We start from the raw sequence: 25,626 nt of genomic DNA on the forward strand, positions 1-25,626 counted from the left end.
GCGGAGCCAGGACTGTTAGAGAGCAGCCTCCTCTAACAATGGAGGAGGCCAGGGTGGGAGAGGGGTTGGACCAGCTGTTTCCCTACGCCAGTGGTCCTCAACCTTCCTCATGCTTCGACTCTTTAATACACAGTTCTTCATGTTGTGGTGACCTCCCACCATAAATTATTTCACTGCTACTTCATAACTGTGATTTTGATACTGTCATGAATCATAATGTAAATATTTTTAGAGCTAGAGGTTTGTGGCGGGGGGGGGGGGGTTCCTGATCCACAGGTTGAGAACCACTGCTCTAGGCTGTGGTGAGGACTAGGGGACGAGGAGGTGACTGATACTAGAAGGCCATGCTGTTGGGATGAAGCACTGTGGCCAGTGCTATTCTCAGATCCTAGATAACCTTGACCTCCTCCTCCTGAGTGCTGGTGGTTACAAGGGGCCACCATACCAGTTCAGGCAGGGGATCTAACTCTGAGCCTCCCATCTTAGCCATATCCTCAGCCTCAGGGCTCAGATCTCAGGGACAACCCATCCCAGGCCACCTGCCTTTGCTGGCTTCCCTCTCTCCCCTGCTCCCTTTGCTGTTTGCTATTCCTGCTTCCCCTCTGCTAGCTATCTCCCAGCACCCTGTACCACTGGTCCCCCATTCTATGTCTGTACCCGAGTCCTCACAGGTGTGTCTTAAGCTTCAGACCTCCATCCTGGCCACTTCCCTAGTCCTAATGTGCTTCTGAGGACAGCAGCTGGATGAGCCATTGCTTAGCCCTTACTTTCCTCCTCCTCCTCTTCTTCTTCTTCTTTTGATTTTTTGAGACAGGGTTTCTCTGTGTAGCTTTGTAGACCAGGCTGGTCTCAAACTCACAGAGATCATCCTGCCTCTGCCTCCTGAGTGCTGGGATTAAAGACATGCAACACCACCACCCAGCTTAGCCCTTAATTTTTAAAAAATGTTATGTGTATAGGTGTATTACCTGCTTATATATCTATATACCACTTGCCTGGTGTCCGTGGAGGCCAGATGACAATGTTAGATCCCCTGGAACTTGAGTTACAGATGGGTAAGCCACTATATGGGTGCTGGGATTGAACCCAGGTCTTCTGATAAGTGCTCTCAACCACAGAGCCATCTCTCTAGCCCTGTTTATCTTTATTGTGTGTGTGTGTGGGGGGTGTTTAGCCTGTGTGTATGTGTGTGCACCATTTATATTCAGTACCTGTGGAAGCCAGAAGAGGGTATCAGAAATCCCTTGGGACTGGAGTTACAGATGTTTGTGAGCTACCATGTGGGTGCTGGGAAATGAACTCCGTTCCTCTGGATGAGCAGCCAGTGTTCTTAATCAGTGAGCCCCCTCTTCAGCCTCCCCTTTTAAAATGATGTGTGTGTGTGTGCATGTGTGTGCATGTGGGCATATGTGTCTTGCACACACATGAGTATGGGTGCATGTGCCCCTGTGTGTGCTTGTGGAGACCAAAAGAGGACATTGTTGTCTTTTTTCAGTCACTCTTGACCTCACTGCCGTGAAGCAGAGTCTCTCACTGGACCTGAATCTTTTCAGCTAGGCTAACTGGACAGGATCTGTCAGTCTTGGCCTCCTAACACTGGGATTATAGGCACATGTAGCCATGCCCTGCTTTTCTATGCGAATGCTGGGAATTCTAATCCAGGTCCTCATGCTGGCTTAGCAAACCCTTACCCACTGAGCCATCCCTCAGCCTTGGTGCCTTTTGAGACTGTGTCTTTCACTCAGCCGAACACATTTGAGAGTTGTCACGCCATTGGCATCACCCAGGCACAGCTATGGTTTGTGCCTTCCCGTTACAGTGCACTTTGCTTACCACCCACTTGGAGGAAAGGTAAGATGTTTCAAGATTGGAACAATTACATAGGAAGCTGCACAAACATCTGTGCAAGGTTCACGTGTCTGCAAAGAGGGTTTCATCTCTCTGGGATAGGACTATTCTTGCTGTAGTAAAGTTTTTTTTAAACTTTATTATTTTTAATTATGCATATATATGTGTATTGCTTGTGAGTGTGGTACCTGCAGAATCTAGAGGTATGGGTCAGATACCTGGAGCTAGAGTAACAGGCAGCTGGGATCTGCCCCCCAGCGTGGGTGCTGGCTACTGAACTCAGGTCCTCTGCAAGAGCAGTATGTACTCTAAACTGCTGAGCCATCTCCACAGCTCCCTTGCTAAAAGTTTTTAATCACGGGCTTGTGAGACAACTCGTCTGTTAAAGGTGTTTGCCACCAAGCCTGATGGCCAAGTTTGATCCTGAGATCTGCATAATAGAAGGATAGAACTGAGATCTTCTCTGGTTCTGCAGAAACCTGCACTCTCGTGCACAACCCCCAACACACACACACACACACACACACACACACACACACACACACACACTTAAACAATAAAATAAAATCTTTGTAAAAAATGTTCAGTGTAGCCGGGTAGCAACATACGGCTTTAATCCCAGCACTGGGGAGGCAGATGCAGGCAGATCTCTGTGAGTTTGAGACCAACCTGGTCTACAGTGTGAGCGCTATGACAGGCTCCAAAACCTACACAGAGAAACCCTGTCTCAGGGAGCTGGAGAGATGGCTCAGTGGTTAAGAGCACTGGCTGTTCTTCGGAGTTCAATTCCAACAATCACATGTTGACTCACAGCTATCTATAATGAGATCTTGTGCCCTCTTCTGGCATAAAGGTGTATATGCAGGTAGAGCATTCAGATTCATAAATAAATCGAAAGAAAAAGAAAGAAGGAAGGAAGGAAGGAAGGAAGGAAGGAAGGAAGGAAGGAAGGAAGAAGGAAGGAAAGAAAGAAACCCTGTCTCAAAAAATTCAGTGCTTCTTGGAGGATGGTTATGTCAACTCCTTAAAATATTTTTAATACTCTGATTTTAGTTTCCAATCCCCAAATCAAAATAACACCACAAACATTTGATGAAAACGGAACAGCTGGGTCATCTTAGGTCACTAGCTATGTCTTAGTCTTTTCAGGTGCACATTGTCACTATCTTTTCCTGTTTGTGTTGAATAATTTTGGATTATGCCCTGCCATCTTGAAGACTATAAGACTTCTAGGTCCTGTTAGCATGGTGTGGGGTTGTTTTTAATTAGGAAATTAGTCCAGTTAGACTGAAGCTTGGCATCCCCACTTGTCCTCTGTAAGCAGCTATTCTCACTTAGCCAGTTCAGTGCCCAAAGCCTTTGCCGTGCTCTTCGGTGCCTCCCTAAGAATGCCCACCCAGGGCTGGGCCACTCCACTCCTCAGTCAGCAGCTCAGCTCTGAACTGACCTGCTTGCCACCTTTGCAGCTCAGGGCAGGGCTCAAGACTTCAGCACACTCTAAGGGTCCCCATACACTCCCAAGCTCTGCCTTCTCAGTATCCTGCCCTGTCCAGTTCCCAGGGGCTCTTTTTCCTACTTGCCCTCCACCTGACAGCTATTCTCCACTACTCCACCACTGCTACACACACAGCCTGTGGCTGCTGCCCCCACACAGCAAAACAGACAGACAGACAGGCACTCATGCATGCATACACACACACACACAGAGAGAGAGAGAGAGAGATAGGGCATTTTCCTTATTTTGTGTCATCTCGGATGAGACCCTTCCCTAGCTTTGCATCAGAAGAGTTTCTTTTAGAGCCCCCTCTCTTTACATCTTCTGCACAGGAAATAGGGAAGGAAAAGTAACAATAACCGCCCCAAATTCAAGTTTTTGTTTTCCCTCAGTTCACCTCGTAGAGTCTTACTCCTTAAGTCCTCTGTGCGGTGCTCAGCAGTGGTCAATGGGAGAGGCAGAATTTGGGGTGCTTACTCTAACTCATTTAGAACCAGGCCTCTTCCTTGGTTGGTTTTATTTGTGTTTGGAGGGTTTGTTTTGAGACAAGTCTCTCTTTGTGGACTAGGCTGTGCTGGAACTAGTGACCATCTCACTAGAGGTTATGGTACATACTACCACACCCTTCCTCCCCAAACTTTAATGCAGGCATCTCTGTAACAGGTTTGAAGTCTATCGTCTGGAATTCTAGCTAGCAACCTTTCTTTTAGCAGTAATTTTTTCTTTAATATTCAAATTCTGAAGCAGGGGTTCCCTGTACTGGTGTCAGTTTTTCTAGTCAAATTTTCTTAGGTTTGTTCTTTCTCTGGTTGGAGCAAGCCCCTGAACTTATAAGTAATCAGAAATAATTATTTCAGTAGCAATAATTACTGGGGGTTGCCTGGGCTCAGCTACCTGTTCATAGCTGTGTGACCTTAACACAGAATGCCTGAGCCTTGTGTATTTCCTCATCTGTAAAATGGGAATAAGAGGGCTGGAGAGATGGCTCAGAGGTTAAGAGCACTGACTGCTCTTCCAGGGGTCCTGAGTTCAATCCCCAGCAATCACATGGTGGCTCACAACCATCTGTTATGAGATCTAGTGCCCTTTTCTGGTGTGCAGATATACATGGAAGCAGAATGTTGTATACATAATAAATAAAACCTTTTTTAAAAAATGGGAATAAGAATTCTATTCGGGATCCGGAGGCCTGTGGAGGTGAAATAACTGACTATAGAGTGAGTGAACAGTGCTTGGCACAAGGGCACTTGCTCTGGTGGGAAATACTAGTATTCATTCAGCACTGCAGGCGCTGAGAGCCACAAACTAAGCCTGCTTATCTCCTTGCTCAAAGAGGCAGCTGAGACCTCCAGGAGCAAAGGACTGCTTAGCCTTCGCTGGCTTGCCAGGCCTGCATGGGGGAGGTGTGGGAGGCCAGCTGAGGTCAAGTGACAGTGTGGCTCACAGTGACAGTGTGGCTCATAGCATTGCAGCATCCATCAGGGAGATGTGACTCTGGGGGATGAATGGAGAAAATCAGCCTGCAGAGAAGAGCAGCAGAAATAGAAGGGGAAGCCTGGTAATTGAATGGTTCCCAATATGAAAGAACAGTAGCTCTCTGCCAGCAGAACCACCAGCTCCCCTGACAGCAAGCTGCTGGTCCAGCTGTGCGCACTTCAGCTGTTCCCGTCATCCCTGCCGGGCCTAGAGCTTGCTTGCTTGTCTCCTGGGAGCCAGAGGAGCCCAGGACTGCCTGGCATCCACACATGCTGACTATTAGTGTCATCTGCTGTACTCCCTGATATGGGGGAGCCCTTCCCCTTCCTGGGACTTGGCTTCCTTGACGGGTTGGCAGACACAGGCCCAGATACAGTGCAGATTACCAGTGTCAACGCCAGGCACCCCCCTGCTCCCTTTTCTGTGTGTTTTGACGGGTTTGTGTGTTTTGGTTTTGCTGTTTTTTGTTGTTGTTTCTTTTCTGAGACAAGGTCTCTTTTGTAGCCTAGGATGACTTCAAATACAATTCTCCAGCACCTTTATGTTTCTTTGACTGTTAGGAATAGAGGCCAGGGCTTGCACCTGCCCACAGAGTGACATCTCCAACCCAGAGCTGTCTTCATACACAGTGTGTAGGGGAGCTGAATCAGCACTCCATGCACACAGGCTAGTGAGAGCCTGACTCTGACCCAGGAGAGAACACCCACACACCTCTACTGCAGAGGGCAGGCATCAGTAGATTGCAGCCGCTGATACTCTGGGGTCAAGAAGACCTGGTTCAGTAACTCCTGCTTCTGGGGACTGCCTAAGTGGCTTAATTTCTCTGGGCCTCAGTTTCCTCAACTGTAGCATGAGGAGTGTGATAGCAGCTACTGTTTGGATAGCTCGCAGTAAGCCCTCATGGGCCTGGCGAGGATTTTTTCATAACACTCTACACATCACTGGTAGAGTCTCATTTAAAAAGCCATTGCAACCACGGTTGTGGTCTTTATGGATGCTAACTGTGTGTGATGTAAAAATTCACCAATTATACTGTTTCCACAGCACTGTCTTATAGCATACATGGTCACTGCCCTAGGACTGCCATCCCTGAGAGCTTTATGGGAGTGGCTGTAGAGAAGAAAGTCACAGAAATTGTGAGCCCATAGCTATAGCCTGGAACACATCTATATGGTTCTCAACCTGTGAGTCATGACCCCTCTGGGGGTTGAATGCCCCTCTCACGGGGGTCCATATCAGACATCCTACAGTTGGGATATTTGCATTATGATTCCTAATAGTAGCAAAATTACAGTTACGATGTAGCAATGAAAATAATTTTATGATTGGGGGGTCACTACAACAGGAGGAACTGTATTAAAGGGTCACAGCATTAGGAAGGTTGAGAACCGCTGCTGTGGACTATAGGTGATCCTTAGAACCTCACATCTATCTGTCTGTCATCAGATACCCCCACCTCTGGAAGCAGAGGATGGACAGACTGGCCCAGTGATGTTCCCAGGCCCCAGGCATTCGGGACTTGGGGATTAAAGACATGGATTACAGAATCCTGCTGCTCCTCATAGCATGTGAGACTGGAGCTCATCTTCAGCCACTGAGCACTCTAGTAGATGCTTTGGTCTTGTTCCCAAAATAATTAAAGCATAGCCCCTGAACTTGGGGAAAGCTGTAGGGGTCAGGTCCTGGAGGCTGGCACAGGGGAGGGGATCAGTTAGGGAGTCCCAGGTCCTTCTTACATCCATAGGCTCCCTGTACAACAGGAAGGGGATAGCAGGAGGAGAGGAGGAGGGTGGCAGCTGGAGCTGTGGGTGAGCTCCCCCACAGCCTGCAGGTGGCACCTGGGCAGTACTATTCTCAGAAGCCACATCATTGCCTGGCAGTGTCAGTGGCTTCCATGGTAGTTGGGGGTGGGCGCAGGGCTGACAGCTGCAATGCTGAGGGTGCTCTGGCCAGTCATGAACTGGCAAAAAGCCTTTTTCCCTCTTACCTGAAATTCTACAGCCCCATGGAGGCAGAGGGGAAGGGGCTGGGACTTCCTCAGCTGTGGATACTGCACAGGGCTATGGCTCTTGCTGAACCTCTGCTATAGATAGCATCCTACCCTTAGAGTTGGGGATACCTGGATCTGATGGGTAGTCAGTCCACTAGGTACCAGGTTCAGAGCATCTTAGGACATTGCATAGCCCCTGAGTTATCCCTCAGCCTCAGCCTCAGCCTCAGCCTCAGCAGAGTGGAAAAGCAGGGCTAACTGGAATAGAGGTGTATACAGCCACCATGCACAGGGATGGAGAGCTGTGCTCACCGAAGCCCACTGGGCCCAGTCTCTGACGCTGGACTACTGCAGTGACCAGGAATTCAGATGCCTGCAGCACCTGCCATGCTGGGCAAGCATCCTGTGGATGTGCAGTAAAAACAGTCTGTGAGCAGATGAGCCTTCCTACCTGCCTGTGCTTTGGCACATGTGACGAGCAAAGTGGGAGGGAGGAGAGGCCTGCCTGGAGTGCTGCCAACACCACAGCAGTGACAGATCCCTGTCCTGTGTGCTGGATCTGTGCTCCCAGCATGCTCTCATACCGACACGTGCAGCACAGCCAGAGGGAATTCCAGAAAGAGCCTGTCCTTGTTTCTTAAACCTTTTCCTGAGGAATATAGACACAAACACTGGCTCTGCATCATGTAGGGCACCGACGACGACGACGACAAACCACAGTACAACTTGGGGAACCACTGAGTTCATTGGGCTTACCTATGAAGCATGGGTAACCCCAGAGCAGCTGCATCACCAGAAAGTGTCACCCTACCATGGATGATGGTTTCCAAAGATGGCGATGACGGGGTGGGGGGTGAGTTGCCTAATGAGGTACAGGAGTATGGGGGCGTGTCCATGTGACCATGTGTAACTAGCTAGCTACCACCATCAACATATTAGTCAAGTATCAAGCAAGTGGGAGGCACAGAGTGGTCAGTTGCTTAATGAATGAGTAAATGAGTGAATGAATGGATGTTTTGGAAGGCTGCTACTTAGGTACAAACTAATTTGGGAAAAAAGGTCAAGAAGCTGAACTTCATAGGCTGGGGACATAGCTCAGAGCTCTGTCCTAAGCCAGCTTAGGCTACCTAGCCAGACCCTGTATACAAAACAGACAAACAGTGAACCTGGTAGCAGAGTGTTGGCTTCCAGTGTGCTGTCTTTGGAGTGGGGTTTGGAGACGCCTCTGGGACCACACCCTATGTGGATGAGGCCCTCTTTACTTTTTCTTACTTGAGTCTTAAATAGACCTGAATAACATGATCCCAGGTAAAAAGATTACGTTGGTAACACTAGGATCCTTTTGGCTTAATTGGCAAGACCAGCCCCCCTCCATTCTACCTTCTGCCCCAGTGCCCTGGGGTGGCCTTGGGGTGTCCAGGGTGTATAGTGGGAAATTACCAATACGGAGTCAGGTAGAAATACAAGGATATTTAATAGGGAAAAGCCTTACTTACAGAGCGACCTAGCCAGCCGGCGTGGCAGCAGTCTGTCCAGCAAGTACAAAAGTGAAACCGAAAGAGAAACGCAGTCCCCTGAAAGTGTCACTCTACGTCACCCTGACCACGCCCTCGCAAGCATGGTCAGGCACACCTGTAGCCAGCCCCTAAGTAGGCGTGGCTACAGCTTCCCCTACAATTCCCCTTTTAGTCTAAAAGAGGATTAAAAATTAACAGTGTAAAGTATCCGAAATTAACAGTCATAAAGGTGAAATATAAGAAGATACAACAATCTGCTTATGTCACATCCTAACTATCTATTTTAACTAAATCCTAAAGTCATCTGAAAGAGGTGTCCAAGCCTGAACACCTCCTTCCAATCCCAACCATAAACAACAGGAAGCTATCTCTAACTAGGTATATACATTATCCTAAATGACAACAATGGGGAAAGGGGGCGTAGCATCCTCCAAGTTACTTCCTGCTGAAATGGGAAGATGATAGTCATGTGGGGTCCTGTAGGAAGAAAATGTTAGTATGGTGAAAGTCTTGAATGAATTGTATCCAGTCCATGTTAGATGGGATTTGCTTGATTGAAGATCTCACTTGAAATCCTCAACTTGATTGAAGTCAGTACCCGAAGCACTGGTGGGAGTGTCAGTTAAAATGGAACAAGTTGGATCCAGTGCAGGCAAGGAGGTGTGGTCCATTTTCTTTCCAGGTGTCCAGGGATTGCTGTCAGGCAGGCCTTCATTGGCTGTGTGGGACTCAAACATAAACAGTTAGCAGAGAAATGTTTGCTTGTGTATGTACACATACTGTGAAAGGCAACCATGGGAGAATAACAATTATGAGAGGGTGTACACCTTGAAAGAAAGATCCAAGAAAAGACAAAGACAGTCCCCAAATTCTTCTTTTATTCTGTATTACATCAATTGGCTTCTTGATACAATACAGAAACACTAAAGTTTAGTTAAATAATGTGCTTGATTTTAGAGGAGGAAAGCCAAATCCACCTCTAAATCCAGCATTGGTTTAATTGAATAGGGACTAGGAAATAAAGAGAAACATAGTTCTCTGAGAGTCAGCTGTAAAGTTTACAATATGGCACCTTCCTTTTGTTTGATGGTTATAGCTACCTTTTCTTCTTAAGCATCTACCCATGCAGTGTCCTTTGCCTTCTGGAGATGAGTTTTCCTGTGAAGATAAAAGCAAAACACTTCTCTTTCCTTTGGGGGTTTCTATTTAGTTTATAAGATATACCTTACTAGAATACCTGTCATTTCTCCTCGTCGAGAGGTTTTTTCTTTTCAACTCAAATCTTGATCAACTTTGATGGGTATCCAAAGTTTTTCTTCTCCTGTAGAAACCAATGCAAAACCCCTATCCCAACGTAACACATGTCCTGGTTTCCATACAGAGGTTAGTACATTTGAAGTATACCAACTTATTGAGTTCAGCAGTTTTTTCCATAATCCAGTGTCTTTCTGCAGCTGTTTGTCCTTTTTCATTGACATTAAGAAAGTTTAATGTTAATAAAGCATTATGCAACCTATGTTTGGGGGGTTTAGTCTTCCAAGCTTGTTGGTTGAGCATCTCCTTAAGTGTTCTATTAGATCTCTCAACCACTGCCTGTCCTGTAGGATTGTGTGATATACTGGTCACATGCTTTATGTTACAACATTTGAAAAACTGTTCCAATTTTTGGAGACTTTTGCTGGAGCATTGTCAAGTTTTTATTTGTGCAGGTATACCCATAATGGTCATTACCTCTAATATGTGTTGTGACAGAATCGGCCTTTTCAGAGCTAAGAGCAGTGGCCATTGAAACTCTGAAAAATGTGTCTATAGTATGGTGTACATATTTTAAATTTCCAAATTCTGGAAAGTGAACACATCCATTTGCCAAATTTCATTTCTATATATACCCTTGGGATTACTGCCTGCTGGTAATGGAACTTGATTATAGAATGAACTGGTAGGGCAGTTTTTTACTATCTCCTTGACTTGTTGCCATGTGATAGAAAAATCAGCTTTTAAACCTTTGCTATTTACATGGTGTTTTTAATGAAATTCTGAGGCTTTTAGCACGCTGATTATAAAGGGTTTCCTTGTATGTCTCTGGTCGATCTACATTCATTGGTCCAGTGTCTGCCCTTACCACATCTTCTACATAATCCTGAAAGTGGTGGCCTTTTGTATGAGGCATTGTTAGAATTCGTTTGTCTACAATTTCTCTTAGTATGTCCCATTTTACCACAGTTGAAACATCTAGGTTCCTGGTGCCTTCGTGGTCGCCAGGGGAAGGCTCTTCCTACCCAAGGTTCAGATTCATAGTAATAGTAACCTCTAGCCTCTTGGTACCTATGTTGACCTCTGTAAGGTGCTTCTCCTTCCCAAGCCCTTCCGTCATCATCTCTGGAACTCTTAATCTCCTGCTGCCTTTTGAAACTTCTTGGGATAGCTTCTCCTGCCCAGACTCCAGCATCTTGCACATCATAGTCAATGTGGGCTATATGCAAAACCCATTCTTTTAGCGGAGCTGATCTGATTTTTAAAGGCAAAAGTATTCTTTTGCATATTGGGTTTGCATTGTCATAAGCTATTGTATACAGAATCGAATGTCTTACTGCTGGATCTGTTACTTGCAATTCTACTGCCCTGGTCAACCGGTCTAAGAAGTCCTGGAATAGTTCTGTTGTTCCCTGTTCTATTTTGGTATAATCTTCCAGTCGTTCCCTGGCTCGTGAACCTTATCCCAGGCGTTTAGTGTTGCTTTCTTGCATAGGGACAGTATATGGTCGTCATATTCAGCCTGAACCTGTGGGTCAGCATAAATACCCTCACCCAGAATCTTCTCCAGAGGAATGTCATAACCGTCCTTAATGGCTTGACATTCAAGAAGCTTCCCTTCCTCCCTTATTAATGACTTTCACTGGATTTGACAAGAATTCTCAAGTACAGCTGAAACCACTGTTACCCAATCTGTGGGTCTCACCCTGTTAAAGGTTGCCCATGAGTGTAATAGCTGTTTTACGTATGGACTATGAAGACCATATGAGACAACTGATTCTTTAATATGCTTAAGATCCTTCAGCTGTATAGGTTGCCATATATAAGCCACCTGTCCCTGGGGGTGTTTTTTAGTTGGTGGCTTTTCTACCATTGTTGGTGGGTAGACCAATGGTGTACGCATAACGACTCTAGAATGATCAAGATACCTGGGTGGAGTAGGTGCCTTGGATTGGAGTGATTCTGTCTCTGAATCCTCCCAATGATCCTTGAGTCTAGTAATGATATCCTCACGAAAAGTTTCAATCTCCTTAATTCCAAGCATGTTAGTGAATCTGTAAATTGCTCTAACTGCTCATTTACATGTTTTTCTAGGTCTTTAATAGGATAATCCTTAGGCAGCATCTGGATGACATGGAAACTGCCTTCTAGGTATTGGAGTCTAGATTCAAGGTCATGATTTGCCGATTTTGAGTCCTCAGCAATCAACCGTATGGACCTATGTAATCTGTCAGCCCTGTACTGTAAATTATCTTCCAAACATTCAAATCTAGACTCAAATTTGTGATCTGCTACCTTGGATGCTTCAATAATTGATTGAATGGCATTGTCCAATTCTTCAACCCTATCCTGGGTATCTTGCACCTTTGCATCTAATTTCTGGGTAACATTGCCTATCTGAGTTTCTAGCTGGCTACAGATATTCTTTAGCTCATCACAGTCTTCTGACAGCCTAACCTCTAAGGCCTCAGACATGGCATAAATACGCTGCATCTCATCTTGGGTAACATACAGCTCTGTCTTTAGAGTATTGGACACAGAGCCAAGCTTATCATCCAATTTCTGTTCCACTTGCTGCACAATTGTGGTCTGACTTAATCTGTTCTCCAAAACCTCACTGCCTAAAGTTGTTATTTCCTGTAAGTAGGTGGTGAGGTTATCCTTATCCCTATTCCTGAGTCCTCTGGCTAGTAATATTATTTGTACCAGCAGGCTAATTGCCATCACGGCATATAGGCCAGTAATTGGCAGATTAGCATCCTCCTCAAACATTGAATTCACGTAATAAGCAAAAATATTACCAATTTTAGCAACTGATAAATATTCCACCATAATTTTACCTGATTTCTACTCCAGATGCAGTAACTATCTTTGACCAGTGGGTGGCACAGATGTTCAGTTAGTCCGCGGCAGTTTGGCAGTGGTAGGTGGCAGCTGTGGAGAGAGGTCACAAAAGCGGCTGTGCTTATCTTAGAGAGTATAAGGCCTTGCGGCTGCAACCACTGAATGAGGCGCGGCTTTAAGGCCACTGCTTGGACTGTGCTGAAAGCCAAGACCTACTCCAACTCGGTTCAAGGGCTTGAGGCCTCCGGGTGTGGGTAGACAGCAGTCCAAGCTGGTCCTGAGCGCATGGTGGTAAAACCATAGGAGGTCTGTGTGAATCTCCAAGCTGGGAGCAGCTCAGCGGCAGCAGGTCGGCTGGGAGCCGGGAACACCTGTGAAGAGGGGGACCTTTTCCCACCAAGGCCGCAGGCCCGGTGTGGCCCACAGCCTGTCCCAAATGGGGTGTAGGTTTCCAATATCCCGCTCCTGACAACCAGATATAGTGGGAAATTACCAATACGGAGTCAGGTAGAAATACAAGGGTATTTAATAGGGAAAAACCTTACTTACAGAGCGACCTAGCCAGCCGGCGTGGCAGCAGTCTGTCCAGCAAGTACAAAAGAGAAACCGAAAGAGAAACGCAGTCCCCTGAAAGTGTCACTCTACGTCACCCTGACCATGCCCTGGCAAGCGTGGTCAGGCACACCTGTAGCCAGCTCCTAAGTAGGCGTGTCTACAACTTCCCCTACAAGGGTGTTTCACACCTGTCTTCTTTCCTTCCCAAAGGTGGAAAAACTTGTGAAGTGCTTGGATCCCAATGATCTGGGCAGAATCAACTTCAAGGATTTTTGCCGAGGAGTGTTCGCCATGAAAGGTGAGGTCCTCTTTGGGGTCCTGTCTGGCTAGGAGGCCAGCACACAGAGGTCCCAGAGCCCAGAGTGGGTCCCAGAAATGGGCTCTGTTCCTAGTGGCCCATAGGGGCTGAGGGAAAAAGGTCTTGGGTGTGGGTAGTGCTATGGCTCTCTCTGAACCTCTGTCACAGGGCCTCATCATGGAGGGAGGGGAGGCAGGACAGTCTTTCTGCCCCTCTCATCTCTATCTGCCCCCTCTGGGAAACTGCTCTTCTCAGCTTTTCTCCTCTTGTCATCTCTCTCTTGCTAGAATGTCTATGCTCTAGAGGAGTTTCCCTGGACTTCCTACTTTAGCTCTGTGGGGAGGGGGTTGGGATTTGCTCAGTCAGTGGTGGATAGCTTGTCTAACTAGTGCAACCCTCTGGAAGGGGAAAAAATAGTCAGCTGACCACAGCTGGATGGAGCTGGCTACCATGTCTCTCTGCTCTTAGGGTCCCTTATTTATTAACTGCCCTCTGTCCTCTTAGCCCTTCCTAATTCCTTCCTTTACCCATTCCTTTTTCCTTTTTTTTTTTTTCAAAATTCCAAGGTCAGTTTCGAGAAAGTTGTAGAAATCAGAATTCCGAAGCTGAAGGGAAAGGGAAACAGAAGTTAACTGGGGGAGCTGAAGCAGCATAGAAACCCCTACTAAGATTTTCTACAGGGATTTGTTTGACTGCTGCCCTGTGCCTGTGCTGAGCCCCTGTTCCAATATAACTGGCAGAGAGGCCACCTGTGTAAGGGGTCAGCAGGGTGTAGGAGCCTGCTGACCTCCCAGGGTAGCCCCTGTTCGCATAGGGAAGTACTTCCTAGCCTGGGTGCTTACCTCTACTCAGCCTGCTTCTGCATTTGTGTCTCCTTTGTGTCCCCACGGGGTTAGTCCCATGGAAGAAGTTCTCATCAAGTGCCTTTCTGATACCTTGTGCCCTGAGCCAGCCCCATACAGCTGGGCACACCACACACCCCGCCATTGTGTTGGAGACATGGGCCACCTGCTTCCTCCAAGGCCCATTAGTCAGAACAGCCATGTGGGCTGAGGTCCATACCACTCACTGTCTGTCTGTCCACAGGGTGTGAGGAGCTGCTGAAGGATGTGCTGTCAGTGGAGAGCGCAGGGACCCTGCCATGTTCTCCAGAGATCCCAGACTGTGTGGAGCAGGTAAGGGCTGTGGCCAGCACCTCCTGCACTTGGTTGTCCTTTTCACTTTTCACACCTGGGCTTGGCTTTGTGGCATCTGGAAGCACTGGGACTTCCTCCAATGGCCTTCTGGCATCAAAGTCACAAAAACACTCTGGGAGAGCTAGGTAAGGTGGCACATGCCTCTAATCCTAGCCCTTAGGAGGCTGAGGCAAGGAGATTGCCATAGGTTTGAGGCCAGCCTAGGACACATAGCTACACTGTCTCAAAATAAAACAAAAACGAAAAAGAAAAACAATCACTTTGGAACAGGCACAGTGAGGCCCTCAGGAAGGCATGGGGAATAGGAACTGGGGCCACATAGCATCTTCCTCCACCTCACGGGTGGTGCTGAGGAGAAATCGAGTCCCTGGAGAGAACTGTGATGGGAGGTCAGGTGAGCAGGGATTCTTTTCCTTTTCTCTCGAGCCACTCTGTGTGTGCATGCACACACACACACACACACACACACACACACACACACACACACACACACGCACTCACACATACACAAAGTATGTCATTAAGATTTAAAATTTTAAAGATTTCATTTATTTATTATGTATACATCATCCTGCTTCCATGTATATCTGCATACCGGAAAAGGGCACCAGGTCTCATAATGGATGGTTGTGAGCCACCATGTGGTTGCTGGGAATTGAACTCAGGACCTCTGGAATAGCAGCCAGTGTTCTTAACCTCTGAGCCATCTCTCCAGCCCAAGATTTAAATTTTTAAAATTAGTTTCCCCGTAACCCAGTCTCTAGTCCCCTCTTCCACCTAGAGGTGGGAAGTTGGAGGGACTGAACGTCCCAAGTGTGGTCTCCCTGACCAGCCCCAGGCTGTGGCATCTAGAAGTACCACCCCAAGCCACCTCACTGGCATAAACTCAGGTGTGGGCAACAGGAAGTGGTTAGACATAAACGGCACTCCTATCAGGAAATACCCAGGGCTCTAGAAGCTCTGTGTCTCTTGGATTTCTGCTGCTGATAAACAACATGACCAAAATTAAGTTATGGAGATCACAATCCATCATGGAGGAAGCACCAACCAGTGGCTCAAGTGGGAGCCCAGAGAGGCAGGAGGTGAAGCCGGCCAAGGCTGTGGGCGTACCTGGTTTACCCGTTTACCCGTGTGCTTTCTGCTTCTGTTAAGCTAGCTTCCTCATGTGACTTGGGACCACCTTCCCTGAGCTGGGCCCTCCTCCATCAGTGAGGAATCAATAACATGCCTCACAGCTGCGCCCATAGTTCAGCCTGACAGAGGCAAATCTTCAGTAGAGGTGGTCCCTTCTTCCCAGGTGTGTACAGCTGACAACCAAGAACAGCCATCGCAGAGAGCAAATACCACTACTTTTTTTTCTAATTTCATCTTGTATTTCATATATCCTTGTTTTTAGTTGACCTCATCTTCCTCTCCCCACTCTCTCTGCTCCCCCATACCCACATAAACCCTTCTGCCCCTAGTGTCCCCACTTTTTACGTTCACATTGCATATGTTCTATTATTTCTCTGCCCCTTTCCCTCAAAGCCTCTGTTGTCCCCTCTTGTAGGCCCCTTTTGGTTTCCTGGCTTCTGTACACACTTGCTCCCACATAAATATATACTCTGTGTGTGCATATATATATATATATATATATATATATATATATATTTCTCTTTCGATTCATTCTGCTGCTATTACCAAATATGTGTTTATAAAACATTGAGCTGTTTTTGCAAACACAGTGTTGTACTGCAGAGACAGTTTAAAATGTACTATCTACAGGGAACTTCTGGCTAGAGGAGGACTGTTTTGGTTTCTCACCCAAGTCAATTCCAAAACTTCTCTGGCTCTGGGTACTACTTCATCCAGGGGCCACTTCCCCCTGGAAAATGGGGAAACACATTAGCTGATGACCAGGTTCATTGGATACTTCTGGGTGGTGGTGTCCAAGTGAGCTCTTGTGGGCAGGAATATGGGGGTGGGAACAAGTTCCATAATGCTGAAGGTGGCCAAGCAGAGTATTGGAGAAGGCCAAGGCTCTGTCAAGAGACAAAACTATATAATCTAAGGATCGTGATGATCAGGGCTGGTGTGTAGCCTGGTGGTAATTGTTTGCCGAGATTATCATGATTGATCCTGTCAGCCTGGCCAGACTGAGAAGCCATGGAAAGGTGTTTCCAGAGAGGGTTAACTAAAAGGAAATCTGCCCTGGATATATGGGCTACATCCTATCGGTTGGAATAAAAGGACAAGAAGGGGGCTGGAGAGATGGCTCAGTGATTAAGAGCACTGACTGCTCTTTCAGAGGATTAGGGTTCAATTCCCATCGCTCACTGGCAGCTCACAACTGTCTGTAACTCCAGGATCCAGTACCTTCACACAAAACATACATATAGGCAAAACACAAATAAAATAAAAATGAATAAATTTTAAAAAATAAAACTAAAAGGACAAGAAAGGGGAAAGTTGATAGATCACGTTACACACACACACACACACACACACACACACACACGCACGCACGCACGCACACACCCCTTTCCCCACCCTGCTTCCTGGTCACCTTGAGTTTGCAGTCTCTGCCAGGCATTCCTACTACCATGTTGCTCTATCTTACTTCAGGCTACAAGCAATGAACCCAGTGGGACTTTAAAACCATGAAGTTCATCTGTCCTTCCTTCCTTCCTTCCTTCCTTCCTTCCTTCCTTCCTTCCTTCCTTCCTTCCTTCTTCCCTCCCTCCCTCCCTCCCCCTCCCCCTTTCTTCCTTTGTCACAAAGACAGCAGGTCTAACACATCTAGGGCAGGAACAGAAGAACAGTGGGGGTTTTGTTGTTTTGTTTTTGTTTTGTTTTTTGGAGACAGGGTTTCTCTGTGGCTTTGGAGCCTGTCCTGGAACTAGCTCTTGTAGACCAGGCTGGTCTGGAACTCACAGAGATCCACCTGCCTCTGCCTCCCGAGTGCTGGGATTAAAGGTGTACACCACCACTGCCCGGCCAGAAGTGGGTTTTGTGAGGTGGGAACTGTTATGCTATGGGTCTGAGGTTGTTCAGATATTCATCAATCTGACCATGAATAAATTTTAATAAATAAGAGGCTTATTAAATACTGGCCAGGTCCCTACCTGAGATTCATGCTCAGATTATGGCCCTGAATTACATCAAGTCAAGGGCTATAAAGTCAAAACCCATGAAGCTACATACTTCCTGCCTTTGTCCAATCAGGGGCAAGCATGCATCCTGACATTCTTCCTCCTATGTGTGATCAAGCACACATCCTGTACAGTTGGGAACCAAGCTTGCTTACAGAAGTGAAAAAGCATGGCTTGTCATCTTACATGGACAGCCCCAGTATTCCAGGAAGTTACCTGTACCTGGGCAAGTGGGGCTTACTGGTTAGAGGCATTTTCATTTTATAGATCTCTTAAGTGCAGTAATTAAAACTTAAAACATCACAGCGACAAGGAAACTGAGTAATAGGGCAAAGCTGATTGGCCAGCATCAAGCTGCTCTTTTCAAGGGGTTAAAGCAGCAGGGGATTTCCTTATTGTGCCCACTAAATCTCTCCTGATTTCTGGGAAGGCTTAGTTTCAGTTTTGGTGGCACAAAACACCATCCCAAAAGAGGCTCTTTCAGTTCAGTCTGCATAGTGCAGAGGCCTGGGTCTGGTCACACATACCAGGGGCTACCTGTAAATTTTATTTAACAGTTTGAGGGTGACAGAGACTAAAGCCACAGCCTGTGTGGGGCCAGGGTTGGAGTCAGGTGTCCAGACTGTGCTCAACATGAAGTCCCTTAGAGGTGGACCGGGATAACTGGGCTCATCTGCATGGCCAATGCTGAGGGCTCCAGACCTGCCTTACTGGGCCCAGTGCATGGGAGTGGATGTATTTGGGGCCAGTGAAACCATATCTTGGACAGAGAACCTCCAACATGGGGTAGACACTAAGTGACCCAGGAGTCTTCTAGGGTCTGGCCTTTGTGGAGGGTGCAGAGCGAGTAGGCCTTACCATCATTTAAAATGGGCTCCATGCCTCACTTTGGCCACTGGCCAGCCATGTACCCTCAGCAAGTTCCCCTCAACATCTCAGAACCTCGGCTGCCTTGGCTATAAAGCAAGACTTGCTCAACAAGTCTAATTCTGATTCAACATCACCCCACCCCTCAAGCCTCTTCTCCCCTTTTACTCTTGGGTTCCAATGTTTCGAAGGTGTGTTAAAACAGAGCATGTGCTGAGACATTGGAGCACAGAGATGCACTGAGGCCAGAGTTACCCCAAGGGTACCCAGGAGCAGGGACATACTTGCATGGCTCCAACTGCTTTTGTGGCATCCATGCTGTCTCAACCACTACCAGAAAGGATGGTGCATTTACCAAAGAGGAGAAATAGGGTTGGAGGACCTGATCCCCCAAGAAGGAATTAATTTTTTTTTGTATAGTGATATTTTTGTTGTTGTTATTTTCCAAAAATCCAGAGGTTCCAGGGAGGCAGAAAGATGGGGGCGGGGGGGGGGTTGTCAGTTATTACAGCAACCCTGACTCTTTCCCGTGGGACTGTATAATGTGGATATGTTGGTGGCTTTCGGTTTTAAGCCTCTTCTGAGCAAACCTCTTTCTGTCCTCCACACATTGCTGTCCTAACAAGTGGCTCAGCTGGCCAGAGCACCAGTTGAGGTAGTGTATGTGTAGACATAGTAGGTGACCTGGTTTGTTTGGCTTTAGCCAGACAGCTTGGTGGACTTGGGCCACCTCCTCCTGTCAGCTCCTGAGTATCACCAAACCAGTCAGAGTGAATCCTCAGACTTCACTAGAATTCTGGCTCCTGGAACAGATGGGGCAAAACCATAGCTGTTCAAAGGCAAGATCTTCAAAGATCTTCAAAGGGGGCAGTTAGAGGCAGATCCTAATGTTATGGTCAGGCACCCCCGCCCCCCCCCCCCCGCACCTTGCTGTGCTCCAGCTGTCCCCTAGAGGTCAGCCTGAGACCACGACCAAGACCAAGACGCCAGCCAGATTCTGGTTCCTCTGGGTTTCCAGTGTGTCCCTGGGAAATACAGATCTGAGCAGCGTGACTTGGGGAGGTAGAGGATGGTACGTGGATGGATGTCAGGACTGCAGCCGAACACCCTTAGTAGAGGAAGATGAACCCGTTAGGGTGTAGGCGTCACTTCCAGCATCATGGCTTGGTGGGAGTCACTTTGAGTCAGTAAAATGCTTTCCTGTTGGCTGTAGGGTAGGCCTGCCATCTGGGCCCCACCCTGGGACTTTGACCTGGACATGGATGTTTCTCTAAGCATTGGCGTGTAGTACGAGGGTTTGACTGTAGAGGATGCCTGTGTCCTTAGATGCCTGTCAGGGCAAGTGTCACTGAGTGCTGCCAAACATGCTGTTGAACGTGTTTCTCAATTCAGGATGCCCAGGGGTCCAAGGATGGTGTCTCCGGGACAAGTCCCTCCTGAGCCCAGTCTGCTCCAAGGGTCTCCTTTTTGTGTAGCTCCAAGTCCATATGATGATGAGAGCTGGGGAGACGTGGGCCCATGGGTATCAAAGTAAGGGGATGCTGGCCAGGGGCTATAGTCACCCCTTGGCAGTCAGTGAAGCAACACCTAACTCAGCACTGAGATTCTGGGTGGTTGGTAGTCCACCTACATAGACAGATTAATAGGGAACCTATCAAACCAAAAGGATGGCAGGCCTCCTGCTCCTCCTGTGACAATTTCAGACAGGCCAGAAAGTCACACATGGTGCCTTCATATGCTGCAGCTTCCAGGGCTCTGCTCCCCACAGTCCTCTCCTATCACAGCCACCGCCCACCCAGCCGCCTGCTAATTCCCTCTCTCTAGAAGCCCAGCCATGGCCACAGCATGTGAGCCTCCTCATATGGGATGAAATGTAACCTCGGGTCCCACCTGCTTCTCACTGTAGTGTATCTCACACCCTAAAACTGGTGGTGCCAACTCTCTCCTCTTTAATTTTGTTGTGTGGACATGGGCGTGCATGGCAGAGGCCAAAGAAGGACACATGGTGCCCGCTTCTATCACTGATGTTACTTTGAAGTAGGGTGAATCCCTGAGCCTGGAGCCCAAGTTTCCCCATCGATGTTTCCCCAGTGCTGAGGGTCACATGTGTGGCTGGGATTTTCCATTTGTTACATGGGTCCTGGGGTCACATGTGTGGCTGGGATTATACCCAGTTTGTTACATGGGTCCTGGGGTCTGAGAGCTGAATTTCTGACGTCATGCTTACACAGCAAGCACTCCTGATCGCTGACCCATCTCTGCAGCCTCCATCTACTTACTTCCTGGGAAAGCTGTGTTCTGTCTTGCCTCCAAGCCTTTGTGAGGTTTGCCTTTCTTCTGGTCTATCTGTTCCGCCCCACTGACTGTCACAGGCTTCCTGGTATTTGTGTTTTCAAAATTCCTCATGCATCCCTTTCTCCGGGTGCCCTGTACTCCAGCCTGGAGGAGAATCTGCTCTGGGCTTCCTTGGGGTCTGGGTTGGTGGCACTCACTGCCTCAATCTTACTCTCCAAGTGGCTCCATGTGTACTGTGGGGGTGACAATGGTGCCAGAGTAGTAGGGCCCTATCTAGCACCTCTCCTTCACAGCAGGGCAGTAACTGTATCCTCCCGTGTTTCTCTAAGCATCTAGAAGATTAGACATCTAGAAACAGAATCACTATAGCAAAGAATGTGCAGAACTTCCCAATCTTGGGATTATAGACATGAATCACCAATCCATCTTAAAATAGATGTTTAGGGATGGAGAGGTGGCTCAGTAGTTAAGGGCACTGAGTGCTTCTCCAGAGGACCCAGATTTGGTTCCCAGCACCCACATGACAGCTCACAGCCATCTCTAACTTCAGTCCCAGGTGATACAGTGCCCTCTTCTGACCTCTGTGGTCACTGCATGCATGTGGTGCACATACATACAGGCAAAACACATTCTTTTTTTGTTTGTTTGTTTTTCGAGACAGGTTTTCTTTGTGTAGCTTTGGAGCCTATCCTGTTTTGTAATATTTTTGTTTTTAATAGGTGCAGCCAGGAAGACTGTACCGATTCCTTTTTACCAGTTGTATAATGCAAAGGCTGTGTCGTATATAAGTACTGTTTGCTCCCTATCACCAACTCTTGCTGTCACCAAGCCACTGAAGTCTCCCTCCTCAATAGAGCCACCAAGAAGAACTCATTACTGCTTATTATTCCCTCTGATTGATGCATATATTTTAAGATTAGTTTTGAGAATTAACAGAAGCAATGTACTAATCACACTTATACCTAAATCTCTCACCCCATAGTGGTCAAATACTCCACAAAGCTACAATAACCAAATAAGCAAGGTCCTAGCATGGAAATAGACATACAGAGCAATAGACTAGTACAAAGATCCTGGAATAATTACACACATTGACAGCCAACCACATTTCTGACAAAGGTGGAAAGAGGATAGTCACTTCGGTTTAAGATGTTGAGAAAATTGGATAGCACATACAGAAAAAGGAAGAATAGAACTCTGTCCCTCATCTAAGATGGATTAAAGACTTGACTGAAAACAAAAAGACACAGGTGGGCAAATTCCAGGCTAGGGAATGAGTTTTTGGTTTTTGTTTGTTTGTTTTGTTTTGTTTTGTTTGTTTGTTTGAGACAGTTTCTTTTTCTGTGTAACAGCTCTGGCTATCCTGAAACTCATTCTGTAGACCAGGCTGGTCTTGAAGTCACAGAGATCTGCCTGCCTTCTGCCTCCTAAGTTTTGGCATTAAAGACGTGAGCCACCAACCAGCAGAAATAGGTTTATAAATAAAGTTTTATTAGACCACAACCACATTCACTTGCTTCTATTTGATTAATACTTTTTTTTTTTTCTTTTTGAGACAGGGTCTCTATGTAGCCTTGGCTAGCCTGGCTGTATAGATCAGGTTGTCCAGAGATCAGCCTGTTCTGCCTCCAGAGTGCCAAAACTAAAGGTGTGCACCACCACACCCAACCCTATGACTGTTTTCAAACCATCACAGCAGAGTTCAGTTAGAACTAACCCTTGGTGTCTGCAGAAAATTGATTCCTGGACCAATAAGGACACCTAAGCTTATGGGTGCTCAAGCACAGTATATAAAGTGGCATGGTATTTGCATATAGCCCAGGCACATCCTCTGATGTTCCTGTTGTCATCTCTAGGTTCCCTGTAATAACTAAAACAATGCAGATGCTATGCAAATACCTACTAGAGCTCTCGCATTAGAAGTGAATCCAGGTGTGCTCTGCATGGCCGCCTCTCATTGGTCTGTGTGCTGGTGTGCCTTGGTGCTGGGAACCACCTTGAACCTAGGGCCTAGAATATGCTAAACACAGGCTCTCCCACTGAGCTACATCTCCAGCTTTTTGTTTCCTATCCGTGGTTGGTTGAATGCAATGCACAGTGCTGACCGCAGCTGCCTCTGACTCTGTATGACTGCAGATCCTGAAATGCTTTTTTAGGAAAGCCTTCTAGCTCCTCATAGGAGCAAACTGTTCATTTAAAGGATACAAATATTAATGCTCCTGATACACCCACCAAAACAAAATGCCTCTCTAAGAAGCTAGCTCAAGATTTCCTTAGATCCTTTAAAAAGAATTTTACTTTTATTCTATTTATGTTTATATATGTGTGGATTTGTGTCTGTGCCCTTACAGGCCAGAAGAGGGAATTTAATCCCCTGGGGCTGGAGTTACAGGCAGTTATGAGCTGCCAAACATGGATACTGGGAACCAAACTCTTGTTCCCTAAAAGACCAGGAGGAGACCTTATACTGAGCCATCTCTCCAGCTCCCTGGTTTTATTGTTTTTACATTTATTTGTGTATGTGTGTGTGTGGGGGAGTGCGTGCAGGCACACCTATGCCACAGTGGTCATGTAAGAAGTCAGGGGACAATATGACTAGGGTCAGTTCTGTCCTTCCACCATGTGGGTTCTGGGACTCAAACTCAGGTTGTCAGGCTTGGTGGCAGGTGCCTTTACCTGCTGAGCCAGCACTCCAGCCCCTGAGCTACCCAGTTCCCTAGATTCCCAGCTACTCAGCTTACTAGTTCACCAGCTCCCTAGCTCACCAACTCACCAGATCCTCAGCTACCCAGCTCCCTAGCTCACCAGCTCCCTAGCTCCTGGATTGTGTTGGATGCTCATCATCCATTGACACTGGTGTGAGCTGCTTACCACCAGTTGACACTGGTGTTAGTTGCTTACCACCAATTGACACTAGTGTTACTGATTTAAGTCAAATGAGAGACTGAAATTAGAACCCCTCTTTTGGATTGTAATAATGTTGGATTTTGCAGGTTTTGGTAGCACACACCTTTAATCTCAGTATCTGGAGGTGGAAACAGGTGGATCTCTATGTGTTCCAGGCCAGCCGAGGCTATATAGTGAGACCCTGTCTCAAATAAAAATAAAAATAACTTCTTCTTGGTGTGAATTTTTGGTCATTACAAGGTTTTTTCCTTGGGGCTGGAGAAATGGCTCAGTGGTTAAGAGCACTTACTGTTCTTGCATAGGACCCAGGTTCAGTTCCCAGCACCCACAGAGCAGCTCACAGCTGTCTGTAATTCCAGATCTAACACCGTCTTCTGGCTTCTGCCAGTAGCAGGCACATATGTGGTGCACATGCATACATACAGGCAAACACATTTACATACAAAATAAAAATAGTAAATCCTTCTCTCTTGGGCTAATGAGGTCGCTTAGTAGATAGTGCCTGCCGCCAAGACTACCTGAGTTCCACCAGGTGGAAGAAGAGCAACACTCCTAGGGTCATCCTGAAGCCTTTGTAAGGTTGTGTTTACACAGCCTCCCTCCCCTAATATACACAGTAGCAAAGCAAATGGGGTTTGCAGGGGACCAGGGCTTTTTCCACTCACATTCCGAAGAGACTTTGCCAAAGCCCATCTTGACGGGACAGGTCTTTCTGCCCTGTACCCAGCCTGGGAATATTACAGATCTATCAGTGTAGACCCTAAACATCCCAGACATCATGCATTCATCCATTCATCCATCCACCTGGAAGCAAGTATTTTAAGGCCACTTATGACAAACTGCACTTTAAGTTCTAAGATTTTTTTTTTTTTTTTTTTTTTTTGGAAAGACAGTATTGTGACTCTGCAGAGCTTGGCGGTTCAGGGTTGGCATCTCATGTGTAGGGTGTGGCAATGAAAGGAGAGCTCACGGCTCAGAAGGACTGTCCTTAGTCATCGTTTCCGTGTGTGTGTGTGTGTGTGTGTGTGTGTGTGTGTGTGTGTGTGTGTTTTCCCTGTCTTCTCTTCTTTGTTCCCACAAATGTTCCCTGAAAAAAAATAACAACAACAAAAACACCATAAAACCCTGTTTTATCCTGAGGCTCAGAGCTTCTGGAAGAATATCTTCAGGAAGCAGAGGAACTCTGAGCCTGAGAGCAGCACAGGTGTGGAAGCCCTTTCCATTCACTCAGCCCAGCCTGGGGGTGGGGGACACTGCCCCCAGGGGCCTGAGGTGCCTCTCTCCCAGGACATCCCTGCCCTGATGGCCAGGTGCATTTGTCTGACTTAGTCTCACTATGGCAGGGCTCCATGAAGCTGTAGGGAGTGGGTGCACTGGTTCCATCTTTTCTGCTCCCAGCAAAGGGAAAGGTTTTGGTTTTGTTAACCAAATATATGCCCAACCATGCTATCCCATTTCAGCATGCATTCTTTCACAGATCATGCATACTCTGGTCCCCCTTTCTTCTGTGAACCTGCTCTCTCTACTACCTTCCTCATCAGTGAGCTAAGCGAGTCTCTTGACACATGTGGGAAAACATATGACACACGCACGTACACACGTAAGAGGTTAGCTCTTAGAAACACCACAGCCTAAACCAGTGTTCTCAGGCCTGGCTGTTTGCTGGAAGCAGGAAGGAGCTGTCAAAAAACACAGGTAACTGAGTCCTGCCCCATAGAGACTCTCATTTAATTAGTCACCTGTCCCATCCCTCTTCCCTTCCCCACCCTCTCCCTGCTCCCTCCCCCTCCCTCTTACCTTCTTCCCCTCTCCCCCTCTCCACCACAGGTAATTCTAACACAAATTCACTGTCTAAACCGTGTCCTCAAGGTTTGGATCTGTTAGAATGACCTGGGAACTTGTAAGAGTCCCATACTCAGGCTGGGCCTCTGACCCCGGAGGCAACCTCTGTGT

General features: G+C 47.1%; 1 protein-coding gene across 1 annotated transcript in view; it reads left to right on the forward strand.

Moving 5' to 3' along the window:
• Nucleotides 1-25,626, forward strand: part of Rab11fip4 (RAB11 family interacting protein 4) — a 109,257-nt gene that overhangs the window by 20,202 nt on the left and 63,429 nt on the right. The window contains 2 exon segments of the mRNA XM_027426531.2: nucleotides 13,190-13,277; nucleotides 14,364-14,452. Of these exon segments, the coding sequence (XP_027282332.1) occupies nucleotides 13,190-13,277; nucleotides 14,364-14,452 (177 nt within the window).

The sequence above is a fragment of the Cricetulus griseus genome, chromosome 7 (assembly GCF_003668045.3).
Source record: "Cricetulus griseus strain 17A/GY chromosome 7, alternate assembly CriGri-PICRH-1.0, whole genome shotgun sequence".
Lineage (NCBI taxonomy): Eukaryota > Metazoa > Chordata > Mammalia > Rodentia > Cricetidae > Cricetulus > Cricetulus griseus.